A 23,970-nucleotide genomic window follows, 5' to 3' on the forward strand; every position below is an offset into this window, starting at 1 on the left:
TCCTCTTATCTTTGACAATCCCAGAAAAAGACAAACACTACACCCTAGCATCCACATATTAATTTCAAAGGACATTGATGAGCTCTGCTTTTGTCTTCAAAGTCTTAAGGCTAGAAATAATTACCCTTGCTAGAGAAACCATGATTGATCCAGGCTGTATCATGTTGCCAGGCAATGTGTCAGGTAATGAGGAGGGGACACACAAACACAAACAACTCAAAGAAACCACCACCACCAAGAAAATACCACTGTTCTTGTCTTATAAAACTTGTAGTCTAGTTGGGAAATCACATGAATAAATATAAAATTACTGTGGTATATGTCATGAGAACAAGTACATGAAGACCACAGCAGGGAGGATGGCAGAATTTGTATCAGAAAGAGGGCTACATAGTGTTCTAGGCAGAAGAAATATGTTCAAAGCCCCTGTGGCAGAAAGGAGCATTGCTCACTGAATGACCTAAGACCCGGCTGACAGGCTAGGGAGAACACGGTGTGATTGACACTGAAGACGTAGGTAGGGCAAGAACATGCACATTATTGTAGGCTACGTTAAGTAATTTATATTTTACCTGAAGTGCCATTAAACGCCATTTAAATGTCTTAAAGGGGTGAGAAGGGGGACAGTAATAGACACGAACAAATTTGTATTTTGAAAAGATCACTGTGACTATACAGTAGAGAACAGACTGGTGTTGCGCCTGTGATTGCAAGAAGATACACTGAGTTTTCAGATTGAGTTCCAGAGCTTTATGCATTCCTGCCTCTTACTTTCCCAGGTTATATTGAAAAGAAAAATCAGTTAAATAAATGAAAGCAGCTTTTAGAAGAGTGATTATCTGCTCTGCAAAATGGCTCGCTTTCTTTAGCAATTTTTTTCCCAGTGGTCACAGTCTGCAATTTGAGTCCATCCACTTGCTCTTCAAAGAAGTCAAGAAAATAAGGCAACAGGATCTCTACACAATCTGTGGGGCCATAAAGGATGAGACACTGACAATTGTTTAGTTCCTGTGTCTCAATTCCTAGATGCCTCATGGCTCTAAATACCATCACCCGGATGACTCTCAAATTTCTATCTGTAGTCCACACTTCTTCCCTGAACCTCAAAATCGAATTGTCTACTCAATTTCTCCACTTGGAAGTCTAATAGATTTCAAACTCAACACATAAAAAGCAAAAATTCTGATTTCTTCAAGAATCTCTACAACTCAATTCTTCCAAGTTGCTCACAATGTCTCTTTTATCTCACACGTATTCCACATCTAATATGTTCACAAATCTTATCAGCTCTTTAAAAATATGTGCAGAATTCAACTCAACTTTCATTACCTTAATCGCTACCACTCTGGCCCACACTACTATCACTACGGCCTGGATTATTGCAGTAACTTCCTGATACCACTTTTCACCAACTAATATGTATTTATTTTCACCAGGCTCCCTCTATGTAATCTCCGGGAAACCGAGGACCTGTTTCTTTCACGTAGTGCCATGAACCCCAGGCAATCTCGCAGACGCTCCATAAACACTTACTGGAATGAATACTTTATACCACCATATATATGCAGTCATTCACTTAAAAAGATGTTTGGGTGTGTGAAAATTGACAGTAGAGGACTTTTACAAATTACAAATGCCCTAAGACAAAGCAGTGAATGGCAAGTGGGGTCAGCGGGTTGATGCAGTTTACACAAGCGGTCCGGCTTTCCCTCCGCCGGCAGGTTCCCATGCAAGCCAACGTCCCTCTGTTTTGGGCCACTGTGGGTGTAAAGCTTTGCACTCCACTCCACACCTGACCCTTAGCCCACCGTCTAAAGAGCCTCGGCCTCGTCCTGCTGAAGCGACGGGCGAACCCAGTCAGTTTCGGGCTGGAGACGCACTGGAGCCCTCTCCAAGCTCTCACCGCTGACCCTGGCTCCTAGGCTACACGGGTGACTTGCATCAGACAGTAAAAGGGGCACACTACTCGTTGATCTTCTCCACTGTACTAGTGACTTAAAATCAAAAAGCAGGGAAGACACCTTCAGAGAATGAACCTTCCACCTGGCTATCAGTTACGGGCAGAGGCACTCGGCGGAGATACTCCTTGCCCGCCTCTGGGGTTGATGGGAAGCGAAATCGGCATCAGTTGCCCTGACCCAAAATGGCAGGTTACTCCGTCGCATATAGACATGTGAAGATAGGGCCTTTGGGAGAAGTCAACATGAGGCGAGAGAACGAAAGCATCATTTTCTTGACCCAACATGTAGGCGGAGGTTAAAGAAGAGAGAATAGACACGGACGATAAAGCATCCAGATGGTAGAAACAGCGCACCTAATGAGTGGCCACAGGCAACACGGCAACCTAACCCAAGATGGCGCCGGAAGTTATTGCCAGGACGCAAAAGAGGCGGTGATTACCCTGATCCAAGATGGCGGTGGCGATTTAGTCGAGCCGAGGGAGCGTCTTTGCCCTTCTCCAAGATGGCGGCCGCCGTGGGCGCTGTCCCTGGCCCCGCCCCCGCGCGCTCCGCCCCGCCTCCCTCGTCCCTCCCACCGCCCCCTCGCAGTGCCTAGTTCCGGCGGTGGTGCTCGCGCAAAGAGAGCGGGCTCCCGGCATTTGACATGGCGGTATCGGCGGCAACTGCAGCGAGCAGGGGGAATGGGGGTGGCGGGGGCCGGGCCGGGGCCGGCGAAGCCAGCGGCGCGCGGAAGAAGAAGGGCCCGGGGCCTCTGGCCACGGCGTACCTGGTCATCTACAATGTGGTGATGACGGCGGGGTGAGGCTGGGGCTCAGGGAGGCGGGCAGCGAACCTGGCCGGTGAAGGGGCTCTGCGGCCGGCGGAGGGGCCGGGCCAAGCCCACCGCGCGCAGCGCAGTCCCGGGGTTCGGCGTCTGGGACCGGGCACCTGGGCGCTGAGGGCAGCCGAGCGCTGAACGGCCCCGGTGCCTGCCAGGGACACGGGACTGGGCAAGTACCCAGGCAGCGGGTGTGCCTCGAGCTGGAGTTCGGGACTCCAGTGGGGCACGGGGAGGATGCCCAGGCGCAGGTCCGAGGGCCTTGGGAGGACGGGTGGGCTGTTCACAGGTCCGGGTCTGGGGAGCCGTGTGTCCGGCGATCGATCCCTGGCGGTCGGTCACGAATGGCGACCTGTTTCCCCCAAGGGGAGTGGAAAAAACTGTAGTTGCATAGTGACCATTTATTTAGGCGGCTGTTTTCAAAATCCAGGCTGAGCTATAATCTGAAAGGTAATGGAAAAGCTTTCAAAGTTTTTGACCAGTGACATGAGCAGAGGTGTGCTGTAGATGAGTTTAGACTTTTTTTTTTTTTTTTGGATAGATTGGGGTGGGGAAGGCCCTGGAGTGGAAGGCAGACCTACCGGGGAAGAGGGGAATAGACTCACCAAATGAGCTTTACCCCTCTTGTTTCTCCCTCATTTCAGTCCATCCCTTGTCATAGCGAGTTTTTAGTTCTAGTTCTGACACTAACTAGCCATGAGACCTTGGATACATTACTTTATTTTTCTTGGTCTCTGCGTTTTCATCTGTAAAACTTAAGAGTTGGGCTAGGGGATCTCCAGGCTTCCTCCAATTCTTTGATCCCCTGATTTTTGGTTAGGAGGAGCACAGGATCAGACTTTTTATGTGTTTTTTAATTTTATTTATTTGTAAAACATTTTTAATATTAAGAGAATTTTTCAAACATACAGAAAAGTTGTAAGAACTGTGTAGTGAACATCCGTTTTTATTTATTTTTACAATAGGTAATACATTGGTGGGGTGCAAAATTCAGAATATATGCTAATATAAGAATATATGTATATATACACACCCCCACGACGTGCCCATTTTTTAAACATATCACAAATATCTTGGGAGGATCATAGGCTTTATTGCTAGTATTAGAAATGGCCAGTGTTGAAACCTAGGCTCAGAGAAGTTGTTACTCGCTTGAGGTCACAGAACTTGTCAGTATTACTGAGTATATCTGGACCTAGCACCTATTTCTCTTGACATGTGGGCCATTGAAGAAATTTGACATATGCAAGTTTTCCTTATCCCATAAATAGTCACAGTGATTTTGAAAGAATATTCAGGAGTCTATTTATATGTAAAATTCTTGCCTTAGCAATGGCACTGTGAGAACATTGGCTCTGGAAAGGGATATTAAGGTACTTTGGGGAAGAAGAAAAGAAGTCATTATTCCTGGGCAATGAACATAGAGAAGGGTGGGGAGAGGATATCTTAAACAGGAAGAGAAATGGGGATTGTGAGAATTAAGGAAGCTTTTTTCCTAGGTTGCTAATGCTGGACCAGTTACACCATGAAGGAGTTCATTTCTTTTACAGACGCTTGTTTGATGTTTTTGTATGACAGTTTCTAGCAATAACATAGACCACATACATACCCCATTACCTAGTTGAAATTATACACATAGGTAAATCTATTATTGCCTTCAAGGAGACCGACCTTAATAAAGGTTCACTTGTTTCGTGGAACTTACATTAAAAAATTATAGGGCCTGAGATTTATTTTTGAGGACAGTAAAGCAAATTTAACATTTACAGTGATATGCCTGAGTGCTTTCCTGTTTTGCATTTTGTACTGATCTGGATTTCTTTACAGAATTGATTTTGGGAAATTCAGCTATAAACAATCTTATTCTCTTAAAAACAAAACGAAAACCACCTTCTATTCTTACTTTATTTGCAATTTCAAAAGGATAAGTTTTAGGTTTGGGTAAGTTCCAGTGAGCTACTTGTAAAAGTAGTTTAAAACATCTCTCCACCCTTTTAGTATTACAGACCTTTTAACTGCACAGTTTAAATTTTTCCTTTAACACTCTTTTTTTTCCCCCTCTTGTCTTAGACTTTCTGGCACTTAATTTAGCTGCTCAAGGACCAATTTAGCTTATTCCCTTCATTTTGGCCTTGTTCTCAACAGGCAGTGTTGCCAAAAAGCCGAGCTCCAGATGGGTGAGGTGCCACTGTGCTTTTGCAGAGCACTCTGTATGGTGCAACATTTCTGTGCATTGGCACTGGGAGCTATGGCTGATAAATCCAGGGCACTGATTCTTGAGGTCACCTTTAGCAATATTTGTTGGTTGCTATTACCTTACATCCTACTTACCTTTTTTTTTCCTTTTTCCTGATTGCTCTTTTTTCTCTTTTTCTTAGGTGGCTTGTTATAGCAGTTGGTCTGGTCAGAGCATACCTGGCTAAGGGTAGCTATCATAGTCTTTATTATTCCATTGAAAAGCCTTTGAAATTCTTCCAAACTGGAGCCTTATTGGAGGTAGGTCCTGAGATTTGTTGTTGATTTCAATTGTTACACAATAAAAAAACATGCTACGAAATTATACTGAAGTCGCCATATCTGTTGGATTTGCTTTAAATTTTGAAAACTTGCCTCAGCGTACTATAAGGTTCATACCTAGACTATCTTTTTGATCTAGATAAAGTAAAATCTAATTTTTTTTTTTATTATCTGGAAGATATTTTACATTCAACTTCCGTTGGAAATCATATGAAACAAGCTCATGTAAGAATTTTTTAAAATTCTAGGGACACTCTAGGGAAGTGTTAGCAAACTCAGATGCTTTCACGGGCCAGGCATATAATGGAAACAGTGAAATTGTTGGATGTAGGATGTCAGGAGTGATAGATGTTAGAAACGGTAGAGCCTATTGAAAGGTGTCCAAATTAAAAAAAAAAAAAAAAAAATTACACAAAAGCTTATAAATTTCCCTGTGTTAATGTATCTCCAATCCTGTCTCCTGGGGTCAGTATGTGTTAGGATTTTTGATTTGCAAGTGACAGAAACCCAGTTCAAAGTATTTTAAGCAAAAAAGGAATTTACTGGCTTCTGTAGTTGATAAAGATACAGACTTAACTTACAAAATCAAAGGAACCCGCTCAGGAATGAGAACCAAGGATTTGACATCAGCACACGCTTTCCATCGCTCATCTGTGCTTACTTCCCTTTCTCACTGAATGTTGGTTCTAGGCTCTCCTACTGCAGTCTGCCTTCTCCACTGGGCAGGAAACCGGAAGGGAGTTTGTTTTCCTCAGTGTCTGTCACAGTTCTAGAGAAGGATTCTGGTTGGCCTTCCTAGACTAATCCCTCGTGCCAGTGATTAGGCAGGTGTAGGACACACGCCCACTCTCTAGCCAGGGGACTGCCCTGTTTCCCCAAAAATGAGACCTGGCCGGACAATCAGCTCTGATGCGTTTTTTAGAGCAAAAATTAATATAAGACCTGCTCTTATTTTATTATAACATAAGACCTGGTCTAATATAATATACCAGGTATAATATAATTAATATAAGACCGGGTCTTAGATTAATTTTTGCTCCAAAAGATGCATTAGAGCTGATTGTCCGGCTAGGTCTTATTTTCCTGGAAATATGGTATACACTTTGTTAATGGAAAGAGGAAATGGGTATAGCTTTAGGCACACAACGTCAATAGCTGCCATAGTTCATTATGATGGAAAACCTTTAGGTTGAAGAGATCTGGTATTCTGTTTCCTTTCACTTAGCCTCTAGGGCAAGCTCATCATGACATTCAGGAGGATTTTTAAGGGAAAAAAAAACAAAAAACGTTCACTTCATGAAATGAGATGTGATGCCTCAACCTGTCACCCTCTCATTTGAAAGCAGAAAATTATGGTTTGTTTATTTTTTTCTCTCAGGAAGCAGATTTAATACTGTCCATACATGTTGTCAGTAGATGGTATGATGAAATGAGCTTCCAACTAGAGTCCGAGTATCCTTATTCTAAGTCTGCTGGTTTTACCAAATTACTCTAAAGTTGGGCAAGTGATTTATCTCTTGTTCATCTCATTTTCTCATTTTTAAAATTCTTACCCTGCGCAAGGTCCAGCTGCTTGCCGCAGGAAAGCCACAACTCAAGAGGGGAGGTTGGTGGAAAGAAAAGCAGGTTTATTCCAAAATGCCAGCATTAAGGGAAAACAGTGGACTGCTTGTCATGAAGACTGCCTTCCCGTCGAAAGGTTTTATAGACATGCTAGAGGAGTTAGAACAAAGGAAAGGAGAAGCTGGTCAGGCAATCTCAGGAAAAAGGCGCTTTCCAGAGGCCAGTCTACCCCAGGAATAGGAGTGGATCCCATACAGATGCAAAAACCTCTCCCAAGTCAAGTAAACAGAACTATGGAAACTGGTCTGCATAGTAAATGTGTAGTTAAATGATTAAGGTTTGGTGGAAAGGAGGCAGAAAAAACAAGAACTTTCCAAAAGTCCCAAGTTAAATTACACTTGTTAAATCTAATTATACTAGTGGTCCAAATCTCAAAATGAAAGATGTAGTGCCAACATTACAGTCCCCCGTCTTACCAGCTTATCCTTATGGGAACTATTAGTGCTTGACAATATAGCCTATTTATAGGAGGAGAAAATGAATGCAGGGAGGTTAGCTACTCATTTATATCACTATGCTAAATGTTATTCTTTAGTAGTTTCTGTGGCTGTTTGCTTAAAAAACAAACACAGGTTATTCCCAAGAAACTTCAAATCTTAGGAAATAGAACACTTTGCTTTTTAAAAGGTTTCAAAACATCTGCCAAGCAAGTGCAAAAGGGCATGTAGTGGTGTAATACAAAAAGACGATTTTGTTTCTGAGGAAATTAAATGATTTTTTGCAAAAAGGGTGCAAACATCTATTGAGTTGGTGTTACAGTAATACAGCTTTTTATCAAATGGACACAAACCCTAGCTTTTTTGTACATGCTCATTCAAGAATGTCTTGAGTATTTTTTATAGATAAATTTCCAAATTATTCCAGGTGATAATTTAAATAAGTATGTATGTGTTTGAGTCACTGTAACGGGTGCTGTGGAGGGTGAGCCTTTGCTAATTAAAAAGTTTAAACTCTTTATTGTATAGATGAGTATAATAGGAGCCTTGGCTGGAAATTACAGAACCTCCCTAGCTAACTTACACAGTAAGGGAGATTCATTGTAGGGTATAGTTTGCCCCATGGGATCCAAGGACAGGCGTGCCGCTGGCTGGGCCTTAGGAATGGCCTGCAGTCAGGGACTGGGGCACCACAGGGAACCCAGGAGTTCTGACTCAGACTCTTATCTCTGCTGTCCTCTTTCTCCTTGTCTCTGATTCTCTCTTGTTTTCTTGCAGACTAGTTTTTTTTTGGTTTCTTCGTTTACATGGCAGACAATGATTACAGAGAAGCTCCTGAGATTGTAGCTAATGGGAAACAGAATCTCAGTCCCAATTCTTCATTCCCAGTGAAGGGCCTAATTTATCCAGCTTGAGTCAGTGCTGGACCAATCTCCTGTACCAAGGAACAAAGGCACGTTAACTGTATAGAAGTTGGAGGGAAGGGGTAATATCTCGGAAAAGGGGTATGTTAGGTGGAAAGCCCAAGAAGTATTTAGCAAAGTACTGAGACACAATACAACAAAGATGATAATGTATGAGATGATTTATAAATTGACAAAGTAAAATACTGATAATCTTGTGGCCAGGTAGTGAGTATATGAACAAATACAGTGTGTGTGTTGTGTTGAGTAATCCTAAGAGCTAATTAACATATGTAGCAAAAATATATTTTAAAGATGCCATCATGGATACACAAAGTGTGGTATCTCCATACCATAAAATGAAGTCCTGGTACATGTTGTAACATGAATGAATCTTCAAAACATGCTGTGTGAAAAAAGCCAGGCACAAAAAAACCACATATTGTATGATTTCATTTATATGAAATATCCAAAATAGGTAAATCTATAGAAATAGAAAGATTAGTAGTTGCCAGGAACTTTGGGGAACGACTGTTAAAGAGGACAGGATTTCTTTTTACAGTGATGAAAATATTCTCGAATTGGATAGTGGTAGCAGTTGCACAACCTTGTGAACATAGTGAAAACCACTGAGTTGTACACTTTAAATGTGTAAATTTCATGGTATATGAATTATATCTCAATTTTTTTTAAAATGCCATTCATCTATAATGTGCTGTGGATAAGTTTTTGGTTTTTTTTACTTCATTCTTTTTTTGAATCCATGATATGGATAAGGACAGACTCTTAAACTTTGTTAAAGTTAAAGATTAGAAGTTAGTAGATTGATGCTACATTATGGCAATTTAAAATTATTTTTGAGAAAATTTAGAATTCTGAATATGTTTAGTTAACAGAAGACTAATCATAGCACACACTTTCAAACACTCGTGGTTGGTTGTGCCTCTCTGATTGACAGTGAGATTCCAGTGGTTCAACGGGACATTAATTCTGCAAAGACATTAATTGTTGAGACTGATAAAGACTGTCTTCAACATATGTGCATCACTATATACCACTTACCTACCACTGTCCGTTTTGAAATAGCTAATGGACCATAGCAACTCCCTTTCCTTCCCATCCCCTTCCAGATCTATTGCTCGGAAACCCCTTGTATCTACAATAAGAAACGGGGGGGGGGGGGAACCCAGTCTTATTTGTGATCTTTTTCTAGTTGATCTAGGGCTGGGTCTAAAGTGAGCTTCTCCAGAACTGGTTCTGGAGAAGCAGTGAAGGAGAGAAGACAGCTTTTGTTATGTTATCCAACCATCACTATCATTTTTAAAGCCCCATCTTGATGTTCTGGTCTAATTCTTCATGCTTTGCTTCTCAACTCACTTCAAATGCTTTAATGAAATATTCAGGAAACTGATTTAGGATATTTCTCTTAAATATAATAAAATCTTAACAATTTGAAGTATCCTTAATAAGACGAGGGCTCCCATCTTTTCTTCCTGCCCGTTTTATTGTAATACTAGATGATTTTTTTCCCACAGAGATACTAGGTCGTTAGGCTCTGTTGTTATTAATGCAATAATGTACTTCAGGTAGCTTGTCTTACGTTTGCTTTTGTGAACTCATCTGTGGCCATAATTATCATCTGTAATATTTTTCTTCCTGAAAAAATGCTGATTTTCCAATAATAGTAATTTTAAGAAGGAACCTTTGAAACAAGCTATATGCACATTTTAAACTACCTTTATTCTGAAGACGTGTTTGAAGAAAACAAACCTCTAAAAAAGACTTCTGAAAAGTCAGCAAAGCAAGTCATAGTGGAGATATCTAACATAGACAGAAATGACAACAAACCTAGACAAACCAGCTTCAAAAACAACTTGAAAACCAGAGGGAAAATAGAACTTGGATATAATTAATAAGTGTCACAACATTGGAAATGTAAAGGGAGCCTGTGAGAAATGGGAACCCACCCACACAGCCCTCACTGATTGCTGACTTAAGCAAAGAAGCAAATTGTTATGGTATTCAAAGAGGTAAGACAGCTAGTGGCTATAGAAAGGAATGTGTTGAAATTAAAAACAAAAAAAGAAAGAAAAATGAGCTAAAAATATTGATGGTGGCAGTCAGGGTAGAGAGGAGGCCTTAGTGCACAGAAATAGGTGGTACTAAAGATTCAAGAAAGACAGGAGTTCCCAGTTACAGTCTCAGATAAAATAGATTACAGAGCTGAAGTCATGGGGAGTTTTCAAAGTTCACCATTGGAAATGTAAAAAAGAACATTACAAAATAGTAGTGCCAAGCACATCAGAGATATTATGTGTTGGTGCACTACCTAATGCATGACTGATTATCTGAACAACAGAAAAAATATATAGAAAAATAGTGAAACTCAACAGACTAATAATAATTTAATAGAACCAATGTATCTAGAAACTGGATTGAGGGTATACAACCTGTCAAAAAGTAAGGCTATCAGAAGTAGAAAAGGTTGGAATGTGTAACTGATAAATAATCAGGAAAAATTGTAGAAAACTTTTCTGCATTGAGAGTATGTGGAGTTCCATCTAGGAGCTATTTTTTAAGAAAAAATAATCCCTTGTCTTTCTAGGGACCTGTTTGTTAATTTTTTAAACTTAAAACAAAGATAAGTGGTTGCCAGCAGAAAAGAGAAGGTTTTAAAATGTAATAGTAAAACAGTTTGAGTCCTTAGTCTTTGAAGAATAAAAAAATCCACAACAAACTAGGAGAAAGCATTAGGTTCCTGGATATCAGACCATGCAATTTCCTACAGATGGAGATATTTTGAAAACAGTTACAAAAAGTAATGAAACTTTGAAAGAATCTTATCAAAAGATATTTAACTGTTACATAAAGAAATAAAATTAACCAAGTCTTTAACTGTGCAATAGAACATTCTGCAATGATAACATTCCCAATCTATACTGTTGGTTATGGTAGCCACTAGTCACGTGTGGCTGTTGAGACCTTGAAATATGGCTGGTGGAACAGAGAAACCGAGTTTTTAACTTTAGTTATTTTTAATTTAAATTTAAATAAGCATGTGTGGCTAGTGGCTACTGCACTGGACAGCACAGTTTTAGACCAGGGTACATATTGCTAGGTAGGTGTCCATGTGGAATCTCATAAGGTATTTCACATTTTACCAGGGTAGCATGAAGGGAAGGAGGGTAAGTAAGCAAACCTAACAATGAAAATTTTATGTCACTCCAGAGTTTATAAACTTAATTCATAAGACAAAAATACTGAGAATAATAAATTATGCCGATATTTTCATACTAGAAAAGTCAGTAGAAAAAAAGCAAATTGAAGATACTGGAGAAGGTATAGAAGGTACATATTAAATTGTTACTAGTGCTTACCTCTGGAGGGGTGGTATTGGGACTAAAAGATAATTTCTACTTTTTACTCTACATACTTTAATGTGTGTTTACATTATCACTTTGTGAATCTTAAAAAAGATACGCTATATAATATATAATAAAATATAATAGAAAACAAAAATTAACAGGAAAAATAAGATTAAAAAGTTCCTTGAGAAAGGAAGAAAATAGTCAGATAGGTTATCTTTTGATTTAAAGTAAAGTACAGAATCTTACATCTGCTATAGAAATCCTGTTAAATTAGAAAAAGGAAAAGACAGGAGCAATAATAAACCTGTCGAATGATTGAATATAGCAGAAATGCACATTTCTAATGTTTATGCACGTAGACTCATTCATTTTATTAAAATAAAAAGGTATAGTGATGATTACTAGTTTAAAAACAAAATTCAACAATCCGTTGCCTGTGAAAGACTGACTTAAGGGCCTGCCCACCAGCCCGGTGGCTCAGGTGGTTGGAGCGCCATGCTCCTAACACTAAGGTCACTGGTTTGATTCCCACATGGGCCAGTGAGCTGCGCCCTCTACAGCTAAGATTGTGAACAACAGCTCTCCCTGGAGCTGGGCTGCTGTGAGGTTGGCGTGATCTGCTGTGGGCTACCTTGTGCCGCCACCCGTGAGCGGCCGTCCGCCAGCGAGAGCTGCCGTGAGCTGCTGTGAGCAGCCAACCGATGACTGGTTATGACTGGTGACTGACTGCCTCAGCCTGGGGGGAGCACAAGGCACATAATACCAGCATGGGCCAGGTAGCTGTGTCCTACATAATTAGACTGAGAAACAACGGCTTGAACCGGAGTTGGGGGGGCGGAGGCGGAAGAAGGGGGTAAAAAGTTAAAAAAATAAAAGACTGACTAAAGCTTCCTAAAGGATAAACCAGCCTCCCATGACCAAGCATACAAGAAAAGCAGGACAGCCCAGTCACAGCTTGAGATAAAGTCAATTTCAGAGCAGAAGCCAAAGAGAAACAGAGTTCACAATTAGTTGTGCAGAAGAAACATGGGAGACACACATTGGTAGAATTAGTTATGGGCAAATTATAGAAAAGCTGACAGAAATGCTATAGAAGTAAGTAGAATGGCACTTAAGAGGTGTCACAGTATATGTAAAAGAACTTTGGAGATAAGTAATTCGGGTACTAAAACTTGGTTTTGCCACTTGATCTTAACCTCTCTGGTCCTCCATTATCTGCAGTGAATATGCCAGATTAGACGACCTTAAGTTTTTTCCCACTTTTAAGTTCTGTAAGGCTTCAATATGTGACTGTCAGCATGTGAAAATTAAGCAGATAATGAATTAATAAGTTATAAAGCTGAATATAGCAAGAAAGGTAAAATTGACAGAGAGAAAGCCATGGTAATTAAGGAAATTTCACCCATTTCCTCCTTAAAAAATTGATTTAAAAGGACTTTCAAAACAAGTTTGGACTGGAGTCTGAGAGAGCCCAATCAATAGCCCTGGTTTCTAGCTTAGTTCTGAACATTGAGAAATAACTCAGAGGAGTTGCGTAAGAATCACTAAGGTGATAAAGGCCTAGCTGGAGACCATGCGTTAGTGTGTAGGAAAAAGGGTTTGCCAACTGAACTCCAGAATTAGACTCACCACCTAGCCTGCCCCAGGCCATAGGGCCAAGGTGGCATGAAGGGAGCCAGAGAACTTGGGGACCTTTGTGGAAACCCTAGGGTTGAGCACACCACTTTTACTCTTCCCACATGTCCTGCTCAGATGAGTCATCCTTTCCCTGAATAAAGTGATTAAAGGGTAGAAAGAGACCATACGTATTTGGGAGAAAACCCTTCTTGAAGAAACCAGAGGAGAGGGGAAAGGTGTTTAATCTTAAGTGCTATATATTCATTGTGGAAAAAACCTAGATAAGCAAAAAGAAGAAAATGCATTCTCGGTTATAAGCTCACTACTACAGATAACCACCGTTAGCATTTTGGTGTCTGTCCTTCAAGACTACATGTTAGTATATAGGTAAATTTTAAGTAAAAATGGAATCTCATGTATAGTATGATAATTTTCAAAACTAACCAAATCCTGGTACATGTAACTCGGATTAGTTGTGGACCTCTCCCCAGGAACAGGGGTGCAGGAGGCGTGCCCTGTGGAGCTGCCCAGCTCAGGAGATCCTGTCCTCTGGAAGTTTCCCCGGTTCTCGCAGCTGGACCCGTAGCTGCTGGACCTCTACTCCCTGACTACCTTTCTTGGTCTAGGGGTGCATACATGTATCTGGTCCAAACTGGGCTGGTCAGATTTTTTTTTCTTCAAAAAGTTTGGAATTTTAAGTTGAAAGAGATTGGAACTCACTGTTGCCAAATCACATTAAGTCCATAAACTATATCTGAGGTCTCCAAAGCTGCTTTGGTTCCTATTTCTCTCGAGATTTGCTAAACTTTTTTGGGCTTTGTTGTTTTTCCTTGGATTAAAAATGAAATTGAAGGATGATAGAGGATTTTTAGGGCAGTGAAATTACTCTGTAAGGTACTATAATGGTGGACACATGTCATTGTACATTTGCCCAAACCCTTAGAATATACACCACCAAGAGTGAACCATAATGTAAACTATGCACTTTTGGTGATAATGATGTGTCAATCAATGTAGGTTCTTCAGTTGTAACAAATGTACCACTCTGGTGGGTATGTTGGTAATGGGGGCAGCTATGCGTGTGTCGAGGGGCAGGGAGTATATGGGAAATCTCTACCTTCCTCTCAGTTTTGCTGTGAACCTAAAATTACTCTTTCAGAAAAAATGAAGTCTTAAAAAAAATGAAACTGAACAAATTTGTTGGTAACTTAGAAAAATAATTTCCTTAGTGCAAATTTTAGAATCTTTTTCAAAAAAATTATTTCCAAGTAACCAGTTGGTGGAAAATGGCATTCAACATTGAGGTTAAATTTTAATACTACAACTTGTTGCCAGTAAGTGGAAATGTAAGAGTTCAAGAGGAGAGAGCCATTTACCACTCATTTTCAAGGGAGATTTTGAATATGGCAAGTCTTCTAAATTTTTTCCAATGAAATATGCTTATTTTAGTTCACTGATTTTCAGTGGATCTCAAGAAGAGTAGTCCCAGCCCCAGAGTGCACTTGGGAAAATTGTGAGGGTATTTTGATCGCCACAATGGATAGGGATGTTGCGGACTAGATGTCTTACAATGTCTGAGACAGTCGAAGATTTGTTCTGCATCCCCCCTGACTTTTCGCATATTCCCCCAGGCTAACCCCTCTACAAATAGAAATTGATAGTTTTGTAGTACTTATTAATACTAAAAAAATGTTCATGAAGAATTAAACAAAAAGCTTATAAGTTAGAAGATGGTTGTTGTCTTAGTTTTCTATTGCTGCATAACAAAATAACTAACCTAGTAGCTTTAAACAATACTCATTTATTATTAGCTCATGGTTCTGTAGTCGGAAGCTGGACTTAGCTGGGTTCTCTCCTCAGGGTCCTGCAAGACTGAAATCAGGGTGTCAACCAGGCTCATTGTGGGGGCTTTGGAAAAGAATCTCCTTCTAAGCTCATTTTGTTTGTTGGCAGGATCCTCTTCCTCATGGTTGTAAATCTGAGGTCCCCATTTCCTTGCTGGCTGGCTGCTGGCATCACTCCTGGCTCTTGGAGGCTGCTCTCTAGTCTTTGCATACGGCCCCCTTCATCTTCGAAGCCAACAGTGGCTTGTAGAATCCTTCCTGTTCTTTGAATATCTCTGACTTCCCCTTCTTCCACCAGCAAAGAAAACTGCTTTTAAAGGGATCACCTGGTTGGGTCAGGCCTACCCATATAATCTCCATACTTTAAAATCAATTAATTTGGGACTTCAAGTCCCAAATCCCTATACTGCAGTATCTAGATTAGTGTTTAATTGGATAACCAAGGAACAGAAATCTTGGGGAATTATCTTTAGAATCTGCCTACCACAGTTGGTATAAAGAGGGAACCTAAGTAAAGTAAAGATATCATCTCAAAATAATTGAGTAATATGTTTGCTTGGCACATTCTGTTCAGTAAGTATTACAGCATTTCCAGCTTGCATATTTAGTTGAAAAGGATTTCAGTGCAATAGTGTTGTTACTGTAAAAGCGATGAAACATTGAAAATATGTAACAGGAGATTTGAGATTCCTGTTCAGACTTCAATTACATTGGTGGAGACATAGCTCTTACTGGATTTCTTTAATATGGACTATTTTAATAATATTTCATGTTATTGCCTTTGGGAGAGATCATTAGTTTTTCAGCTTTATCCCAAAACTATTACCAATCTATTACACAACTGCTTTATTACTTCTTGCGTTACTGGGGTTTTTTTCCCCCCAATCCGTCTTCTATTCCTTATCACACCATTCAAAGAAAATGGTCTCCAAGGTCTTTTCATAGACCAGACACTGACTGTATGTCTCAGTGGGATTTCAAGGCAAAGGGATAGGTTTTCTGTGATAGTTTCTTTCCCTATTCTATGGCACAATCTAGGGATTATTTTGATATCACACTTGCAAATGAGTAAGACCTAGCTCATTTGCAGTAATATTGTACTTCCTCATTTCCTTTGCTTTGACTGGTATTTATCTTGGCACATTATTCTGACTTCGCTTAAGATTACCCCTATTCACTTGAAACCTATGTAACTTGACTAACAATTGTCAACCAAATAAACTTTAATTTTAAAAAAAAGATTACCCCTATTTCTATTATTATCTTAGTACTATTTTTTATAGTACTGTTAGTCTGCACCTTTGCTCTTTTATTTTCCTGTATTCGTGCCAAGTGGACTTTGAAATTCTTATTTTGAAATTCAAACTTATTTATTATAAGTTGGTTCATATATCTGACTGCTTCATGTGTCATATGTCCCCAAACATTACTGAAATACATGTTTTTAATAAATTACTTTGTGTTTTATTTCTTCTTTACATATCAGTTAGGACATTGTATTTTTCTGAAAATTTTGTGTAGGTAGGTTGTATCATCTATGAATTTCATTTCAGAATAGTAAAGGAGGCATTATAAAATATATGTGATCAAATGGGGCTATTGGATCCAATAGGACTAAGACCTACTGTTCCATCATGCAGAGGAAACAGGACAGCCCTGAAGCGCTATCTATCTATCTATCTATCTATCTATCTATCTATCTATCTATCTATCAATCAATCATCTGTCTCCTTCCCAGCAATGTCCTATTGTTAACCAGCACCCTGGATGTCTTGCCACATACATGGATAGAGTAGGTTTTCTATCTAGGCTCTGTCATCTGCTTGCCTCAGCATGTTCTTCCTTCATGTCTTCCATTCTTCATTTTAATCTACATGTATCTTTTTGTTTTCTTTAACTTTTCAGTAAGGTTCAGCTTGTCGTATAATATTCATACATTTCAGATTCTTGGCAGTGGTTTGTTTTTTTAAAAAAAAGATTATAAGATTTGCAGTATATTCTTTTTTTCTCTTTTCAGTTATCAACAGATTTGTGCAGCTTGATTTTTTAATCCAATCCCCCTGCACCACCCCAAAAAACAACTTGGTGAAATATTGTACTTCCCCCTTATCCGCAGGGAATGATCCCCATTAGATCTCTAGTAGGTGCCTAAACCTGCAAATAGTACAGAACCCTAAATATACTCTGTTTTTCTGTGTATACATACCTTTTCACTTAGAATAAGCACTTTACCGCTTCTCCTTGGCATATTCGAATTGCCAGCATCACTGCTCTTGCACTTTGGGGCCATTATTAAGTACAGTAAGAGTTACTTGAACACAAGCGTTTCAATACCACAACAGCTGATCTAATAATCAAGATGGCTCCTAAGTGACTAATGGTTGGGGAGAGTAAACAGTGTAGGGACGCTGGACAAAGATGATTCACGTCCTGGGCAGAACAGAGGGAGACAATGAGAGATTTCATCGTGCTATTCAGAGTGGTGCACAATTTAAGACTTATGAATTGTTTATTTCTGGAAGTTTCCATGTAATATTTTCAGACTGCAGTTGACCGTGGGTAACTGAAACCATGGATAAGGGGGACTACTGTAATAGTTTTTGACGAGTCTGATCAAGTATGTTTTAGATAAGCTAAGTCTTTGCAAATTATGGCCTCTGTAGATATCTTATGAAACTAATGTACAATGAAGTACTGTGATAGAAAAATCGGTAAAGTAGAAGTAAAACATAGGTTCTTGATCCTGGACAACACTTACTACCTTGGGCAAGGTGTGCAGCTTCTCAGCTTTGGTTTTCTCATCTGCATTTAGAGATAATCTGTCCTGCCTATCTACCAGGGTAATTGTCAGGTTCAAACAACAGAATGACTGCTAGGGAAATGTAACTTCTGAAATGCACTAGAGTAGCTCTTAGGTCTATCATTTAGAAAAGCTTTGGTCATTAAATCTTATAGATGGCTTTAAATTATTTCTTTAACCACCACCAACCTGGTACCAGAGTTAAAGCAATGCCATATACAGGATGACTTGGTAGGGGATTTAGAAGAACCTAACTGGCCATTGAGATGAAGAGGAGATAGCAGTCTCACCCCAGGCACTGAAATTAAAAAAACAGTGAAGACAGATGCCAGAAGTATTGGAAGGACTTGGAAACCAGTTGGACTTGGAAACCCGTTGGACTTGGGGATGAGGGGAAGGAAAGAATGATTGAACCTCAGAGACTAGGAGGTTGGTGATCAAGAGGCGTATCAGGTATGAAGGAAGGGAAGGGTGTGCTTCCCGTTGAGGCATGCCATGTTTGAACTGCTGCTGGCAGTTAGCTGGAGATTTCCAAAGGCAGTTTGGAACACGGGCCTGAAGCTCAAAGAAATCTAGGGTTAGAGATTGGACCAGTAATGAGATCATGGAGTGAGACAAGGTAGGAACTAAGAGTGGAGCTTTGTAGAATGAATGCATTAAAGGGCCTGCCAGGCAGAAGGAGCCAACAAAGGCTCTTCTGAGCCCATGTTCCATGGTCTGTGACAGTTCTGTTCTGTAGAATATGGGACATGGCAGTTAATACACTTAACTGCTCTTACAGATTTGTATATTATAAAAGAGGTCCTTGACATCTGATAGACTGGTAGGTGAGATTTACTCCTTAGGAACTCCTCCACAGATAAACTGAAAACTGACCAAGAATTTACATTTTTTTAAATAGCCTGTAGCCAAGTTTAAAAGTGAAATAATTAGTTTTCCACATTCAATACTGCTGGCAGACACTGCTCTATCCTTACTGAAAGGCTAATTTATCTGAAATAAAGCCATGATATTATTGACCATTGTTTACTAATTCTCTTTTTTCCTTTTTTCCTCTAGATTTTACATTGTGCAATAGGTAAGTATAGAATTATGCCCTTACTATGTACAGTGGATTCTGCTTTTTTTTAAAGTCATTAATGATAGGTTGATTTGATTCTTACTGAATATTGAAAAAACTAAACTATTTAATCATTATATATAAAATTGCTTAAATTGGTATGGCTTTAGGTTTCTAAAATCGCAAGTACTATTTACATGTTATCACTGAACATTTTATTAACTGTCACAACTATTTTGCTCTATCAATTTAAAGAGGACTCTCCCACCTTCTTGTTACAAGGGTATCAGAGAAACTAGCATATTTATAAAATTGTGACTTGAGTTCTGGCGCTGTAGAAAGCCCTCTCTGTGATCACTTAAATGTTATATTCTTTTTTCTTACCTTTAAAATGGGAGTACTGTATATATTGGCCTACCTGTCAAATTAATATTTATGTAGGAAGGATTGGAAATGTGTAAGTATAAAGGGTTGGTTATACAAATGTCAGAGATTTCTGCTAAAAGCAGGTACAGTGTGTTTTATTTTGGGGGAAGGGGAAGGGCATCAAATTTTGCTCTGGAAGTAGAGGCATGGCTTCTAGGCTGGGGTGGCTAAACCCTCTAAGTAGAAATCAATTTTGGAAAGTTGACAGACCCTGTGGAGTAAGCCTATAGTGGTTTCTCAGCATCCAGGCTTGTGTCTCAAAGGGAGGATTTGAAATTCGTACTCGTTCAGAAGCGCTGAAGGTGCATCCATACCATTATGACCCTGATCAGCTTAATTCTGCATCCAAACCATAATGGCTGTGATCAACTTAATTCACAAATTAAGTGGGTTCTTAATATATTCAGGACAATGTGCTTGGCACTGGGGAATTCAGAGCTGAGGAAACTTACAGTTCAGGTGGACACAGACCACACTGTATAGGTCTTGCAGGCGTCACTCTGGTACCTGGCCCCGTCACTTTTAAGGAAGACCAAAAAAGCATCTTCATTATAAAGAGTTGTACCTTGGCTGTTTCCCACTTTTTCCCAGGAAAAAGGTTGACAGGGATTTCTCAGATAACTTGCAGAATTTTGTATGCATGTTTCTGTTTATTTGATAGCTGAGTGTGTAAAATTCATAGCTTTCATTAGATCCTCAGAGGAGGGTGTGATCCGAGAAGGGATCCTTTGAGAGAGAGATTTGAAAGGGACTTGGGGACTCATCTTTCACATGGTCTGCTTTCCCAGAAAAGGTTAAAGGACCTGGCATAGGTCACACAGCCAGTACATGGTGAAACCTTGCTTGGAACCAGACTCCTCTGGGCCAGAACCTGTCTAACTGATTTGATTTTATGGTGAATGGGTTTTAGCTGATATATCATTTTGATTCTTTTTCCCTCTTTTTTCCGCCTGTCCCCCTACTCTGGTTCTAGCCGTTGTTTCTCAGTCTAGTTGTGTAGGACACAGCTCTGTGACCCATGCTGGTATTGTGAGCCGTGCACTCCTCCGGCTGAGGCATTCACTGCCGGCCACTCATAGCTCATGGCAGCACACAGCAGCCCGCAGCAGCTCACGCCAATCTCTGGCTGCTCACAGCAGCCCAGCTCCAGGGAGAGCCGTTGTTCTCAATCTTAGCTGTAGAGGGCGCAGCTCACTGGCCCATGTGGGAATCGAACTGGCGGCCTCAGCGATAGGAGCACAGCGCTCCAACCACCTGAGCCACCGGGCCCCTCATTTTGATTTTTATGGTGAATAGGTTTTAACTGATGTATCATCTCACACACATTTCCTTTTTAATCCTTTTTCTACAGTTTGGAGATGAAAATATTTGTACCTTAAGTGTTAACCATGAATTTTAAACATAAGCTTGCAGATTGGGAGATATATTTGCCCAGAGTTCTGGAACCACTTTAGGCCTTCTCCACATAATAAACCCTGTGCCCCCCATTCTCTCCAGCTCTCTTAACCTTCAGCTGCCTACAAAGCTGTTCAATGCATATGTTTTCTGAGCATGTGTACTATTACTTTAATTAATATTTCATTGTACTAGAATACCCAAATTCCCTGTATTTGTCTTAGAATATATTCTCGTACCTCTTTATAAAATTTCTACCCCTGCAAATAAAGTTTCTGACAAGAATATTCATTCATCCCAAGAACATGAGTGAATGCCTAGCAGGTGGCTGCCAGAACCTGTTGGGCAGTGGGAGTAGAGAGGTGAAGCGGCACAGGCTTGGGTTCAGGAAACCTGCCGTCAACCCCTCTGAGCTCCTTTGGTGGAAAGCATTCCATGGACTAGCATCCATGTCACACTCTGCTCTGATGGTTTGTTGACAGGTGGCCCCTAGCACACAGTAGATACTTACAAATTCCTTCTTATTTCCTTAAGAACCTTGTTCCGTCAGTGATTCTCCCGCATGATTACCCTTTGTCTCTGTCTTTTCCTTCTTTGCTCACAAAATGCTCAGAGTGATCCATCCTAAAACTCATTTTTAACCTAACCTTTGATGCTACAGTCCTCCCTTACCAGTACATAATTACTCTTCATCCCTTTTACAAAATTTATGGTAGACTTTGTACTTCTTCACTCCCATTTATGCCTTAACCCAACAGTCAGGTTTCTGCCCTCATTGTCCTACTAAAATTACCCTCTGGTCTAAAATCAGCAACAGTTTCTGCTAAATTCTGAAGACACATATGGAACTTACTTCTGAACTAGTTGTCTCCCTCCAGGAGAGCCTGCTCTGCACTTTAGCTTCCATTGTGATGAGCCCTGCTGGCCTTTCTTGTCCTCTGTGGTTCTTCTCTTTCTTTGGGGCTTCTCTTTCTCTTCTTGCCCCTTATTTGTGGGTGTTTCCAGAGTGGGACCTATCTCACTGTTCCTCTGACTGAGCATGGCCTTTGTGGGTGGTTACTTCCCTTCTCATGGCGTGAGATACTTATGACACTTGCTTCTTTAACTCTAAGCTGCACCTACACCCCAGACTCCAAACTTGTCCGTTGACCTTCTGGATATCCATTCCTGATTGCATACCTCCTCCTCAACATGGCTCAGACTCCCAGACTTGTTCTGCCTCCCATGTGTCTTGTCCATCTCCAGCTGTTCAGTGACCCAGCTTAGACCTAGAGCTTGTCAATGGTGCCTCCTTCTCACTGACCCACACGCCCATAACCAGCTGGTCATCAGGTTTTGTCACTTCTATTTCCTGAATCTCAGATTGTCCTGTTTTTTTCATTCCTGTTCAAGGCCTCAGCGTGTCTCTTCTTGACTCCTGTATGGGTCTCTCTGAAATTCTAGATTTACAATACTATAACAGTAATAAGAGCGACCATTTATTGAACGTTTACTGTGTTCCAGTGCTTTACATTCGTTATCTCACTTTCCATCTTACAGTTGACAGGACAGGGGCTTAGAAGGTTTCATACTGTGCTACAGTTCACACAGCTACTGAGCCTTGTAGCCAGGAGTTGAACCTATGGCTGTGTGTCTCCAAGTCCATGCTTCTTCACACAGCCCTCAAGGGATTTAGTTAAAAGGATAATTCTGAGCATGTCACTTCCCTTGGTTTAAACTGTCACTCTCTGTTGGTTTAAACTTCTTTATGAGTTGGGCCCTGCCCACCTGCCAGCCTTACCTGTGTCCATTTCCTGCTGCCCACTCCATGCTTCAGTGACCCTGACCTATGTGTGCCCCATGTGCCATGATGCTGCACTGCTTCCTGCCTCTGGTCGGTGCCAGGCTTTGCACTCTGCCTGGAATGAACAGCCCACACTTCAGCTGACAACTGTTCACTACTCTTCCTCCAGTAAGCTCCCCTACCACCGACTGACTAGATTAGATACTGTTCCTCACTTTTTCTGTAATACCCTGCACCTCACCCTTTATTATACTTTCTGCAATGTGCTATGGTGTGTCACTGTGCCTGTATCCCCCACCAACGCCACTGAATTTTTTGAGAATGAGAACTGGTTCTTATTGATTTCTATATCCCAACACCTAGTGGGAACTCAGTGAACATTTGATCATAATCTTACAAATTCTGGTGAAAATTTCCAAAACGTATTTCATAATGTTTTCAGTTACTTACATTAATGAGAATAATAAAAATTAGGCTGTTGCTAGCATTAGCCTAAAGTCAGTGCTTTATTTTTTACTCATACAACTTAAGTTTATTTTTGGAATGATGGTTTATTTTCCTGCGGCTTTCTAAAAGTTTTCACTGTAACAGCTTGGTCTTTTAGAAACTTGTTAGAGAGCCTTGAGCTGTCTTTAGTTTACATACGGTTGATGAAAAGTCTGGACTTCAGTCAGACCTGGGTTGTTTACTAGCTGTGTGACTTCTAGGAAGTAATTTAACTTTTGTGTACCTTCATTTCTTCATGAATAAAAGGGGAATAATAATACGTACCTCATAGGGATGTTGTGAAATGAAATGGGACAATGCATGAAAAACAGCACAATGCCTGAAACTGTGATGTTGAAAATTGCCCAATAAAACGGTAACTGTTACTAACTAAAGCAATGCAGTGTTATAGAATGTTAAAAGTTTTTATTCTGTCCCTAATGTAATGTTTCATATTTAGATTTATATAAATGTAACTCTTGCATATTCTTATTTTTCTTAAATTACCATTTCAGTGTAATTCAGGGCCACTTATTCTTAGGATGGGTTGGAATTGCTTCTTGTTGATGGTTGTAACAATGCAACTTGGAAAAAATAGCCTCCAGAAACAAACTAAACTTCCATGTGAGAGGCTCTTTTCTGTGAGGAAGTCAAGCCTTCTTTCCTTGCCAGTAGGTTCCCATGCCCCAACTTCTTCAAAGTAGGTTGTCCCAATAATCAATAATCCAGGGACAGGATTTCTCAAATGCTGTGGTTGCAGCTCTCCTCAACCTAAAATGTGTAGTGCTTTATATTTATGCAATAGTTTTCTTTTTGGAAATGGGAAAAATTTTTTAGAAACCCTCTTTGAGTAGTAGTCTTTCACAAGACTGTTAAGACTTGTGCTTTCTTTAGTCATGTGGGACGGTTTGTATTGAGAGAAGTATAATCTGCT

The 23,970-nt window shown here is 40.2% G+C and overlaps 1 protein-coding gene across 1 annotated transcript in view; it reads left to right on the top strand.

Moving 5' to 3' along the window:
- The first annotated feature begins 2,555 nt into the window (after positions 1-2,555).
- HACD2 (3-hydroxyacyl-CoA dehydratase 2) overlaps positions 2,556-23,970 on the top strand; it is an 88,145-nt gene continuing 66,730 nt past the window's right edge. The window contains exons 1-3 of the mRNA XM_019738944.2: positions 2,556-2,759; positions 5,157-5,274; positions 18,946-18,964. Coding sequence (XP_019594503.2) covers positions 2,605-2,759; positions 5,157-5,274; positions 18,946-18,964 — 292 coding nt within the window. The 5' untranslated portion in view covers positions 2,556-2,604. The remainder of the gene's footprint in view (positions 2,760-5,156; positions 5,275-18,945; positions 18,965-23,970) is intronic.

The sequence above is a fragment of the Rhinolophus sinicus genome, linkage group LG01, assembly GCF_036562045.2.
Source record: "Rhinolophus sinicus isolate RSC01 linkage group LG01, ASM3656204v1, whole genome shotgun sequence".
NCBI lineage: Eukaryota > Metazoa > Chordata > Mammalia > Chiroptera > Rhinolophidae > Rhinolophus > Rhinolophus sinicus.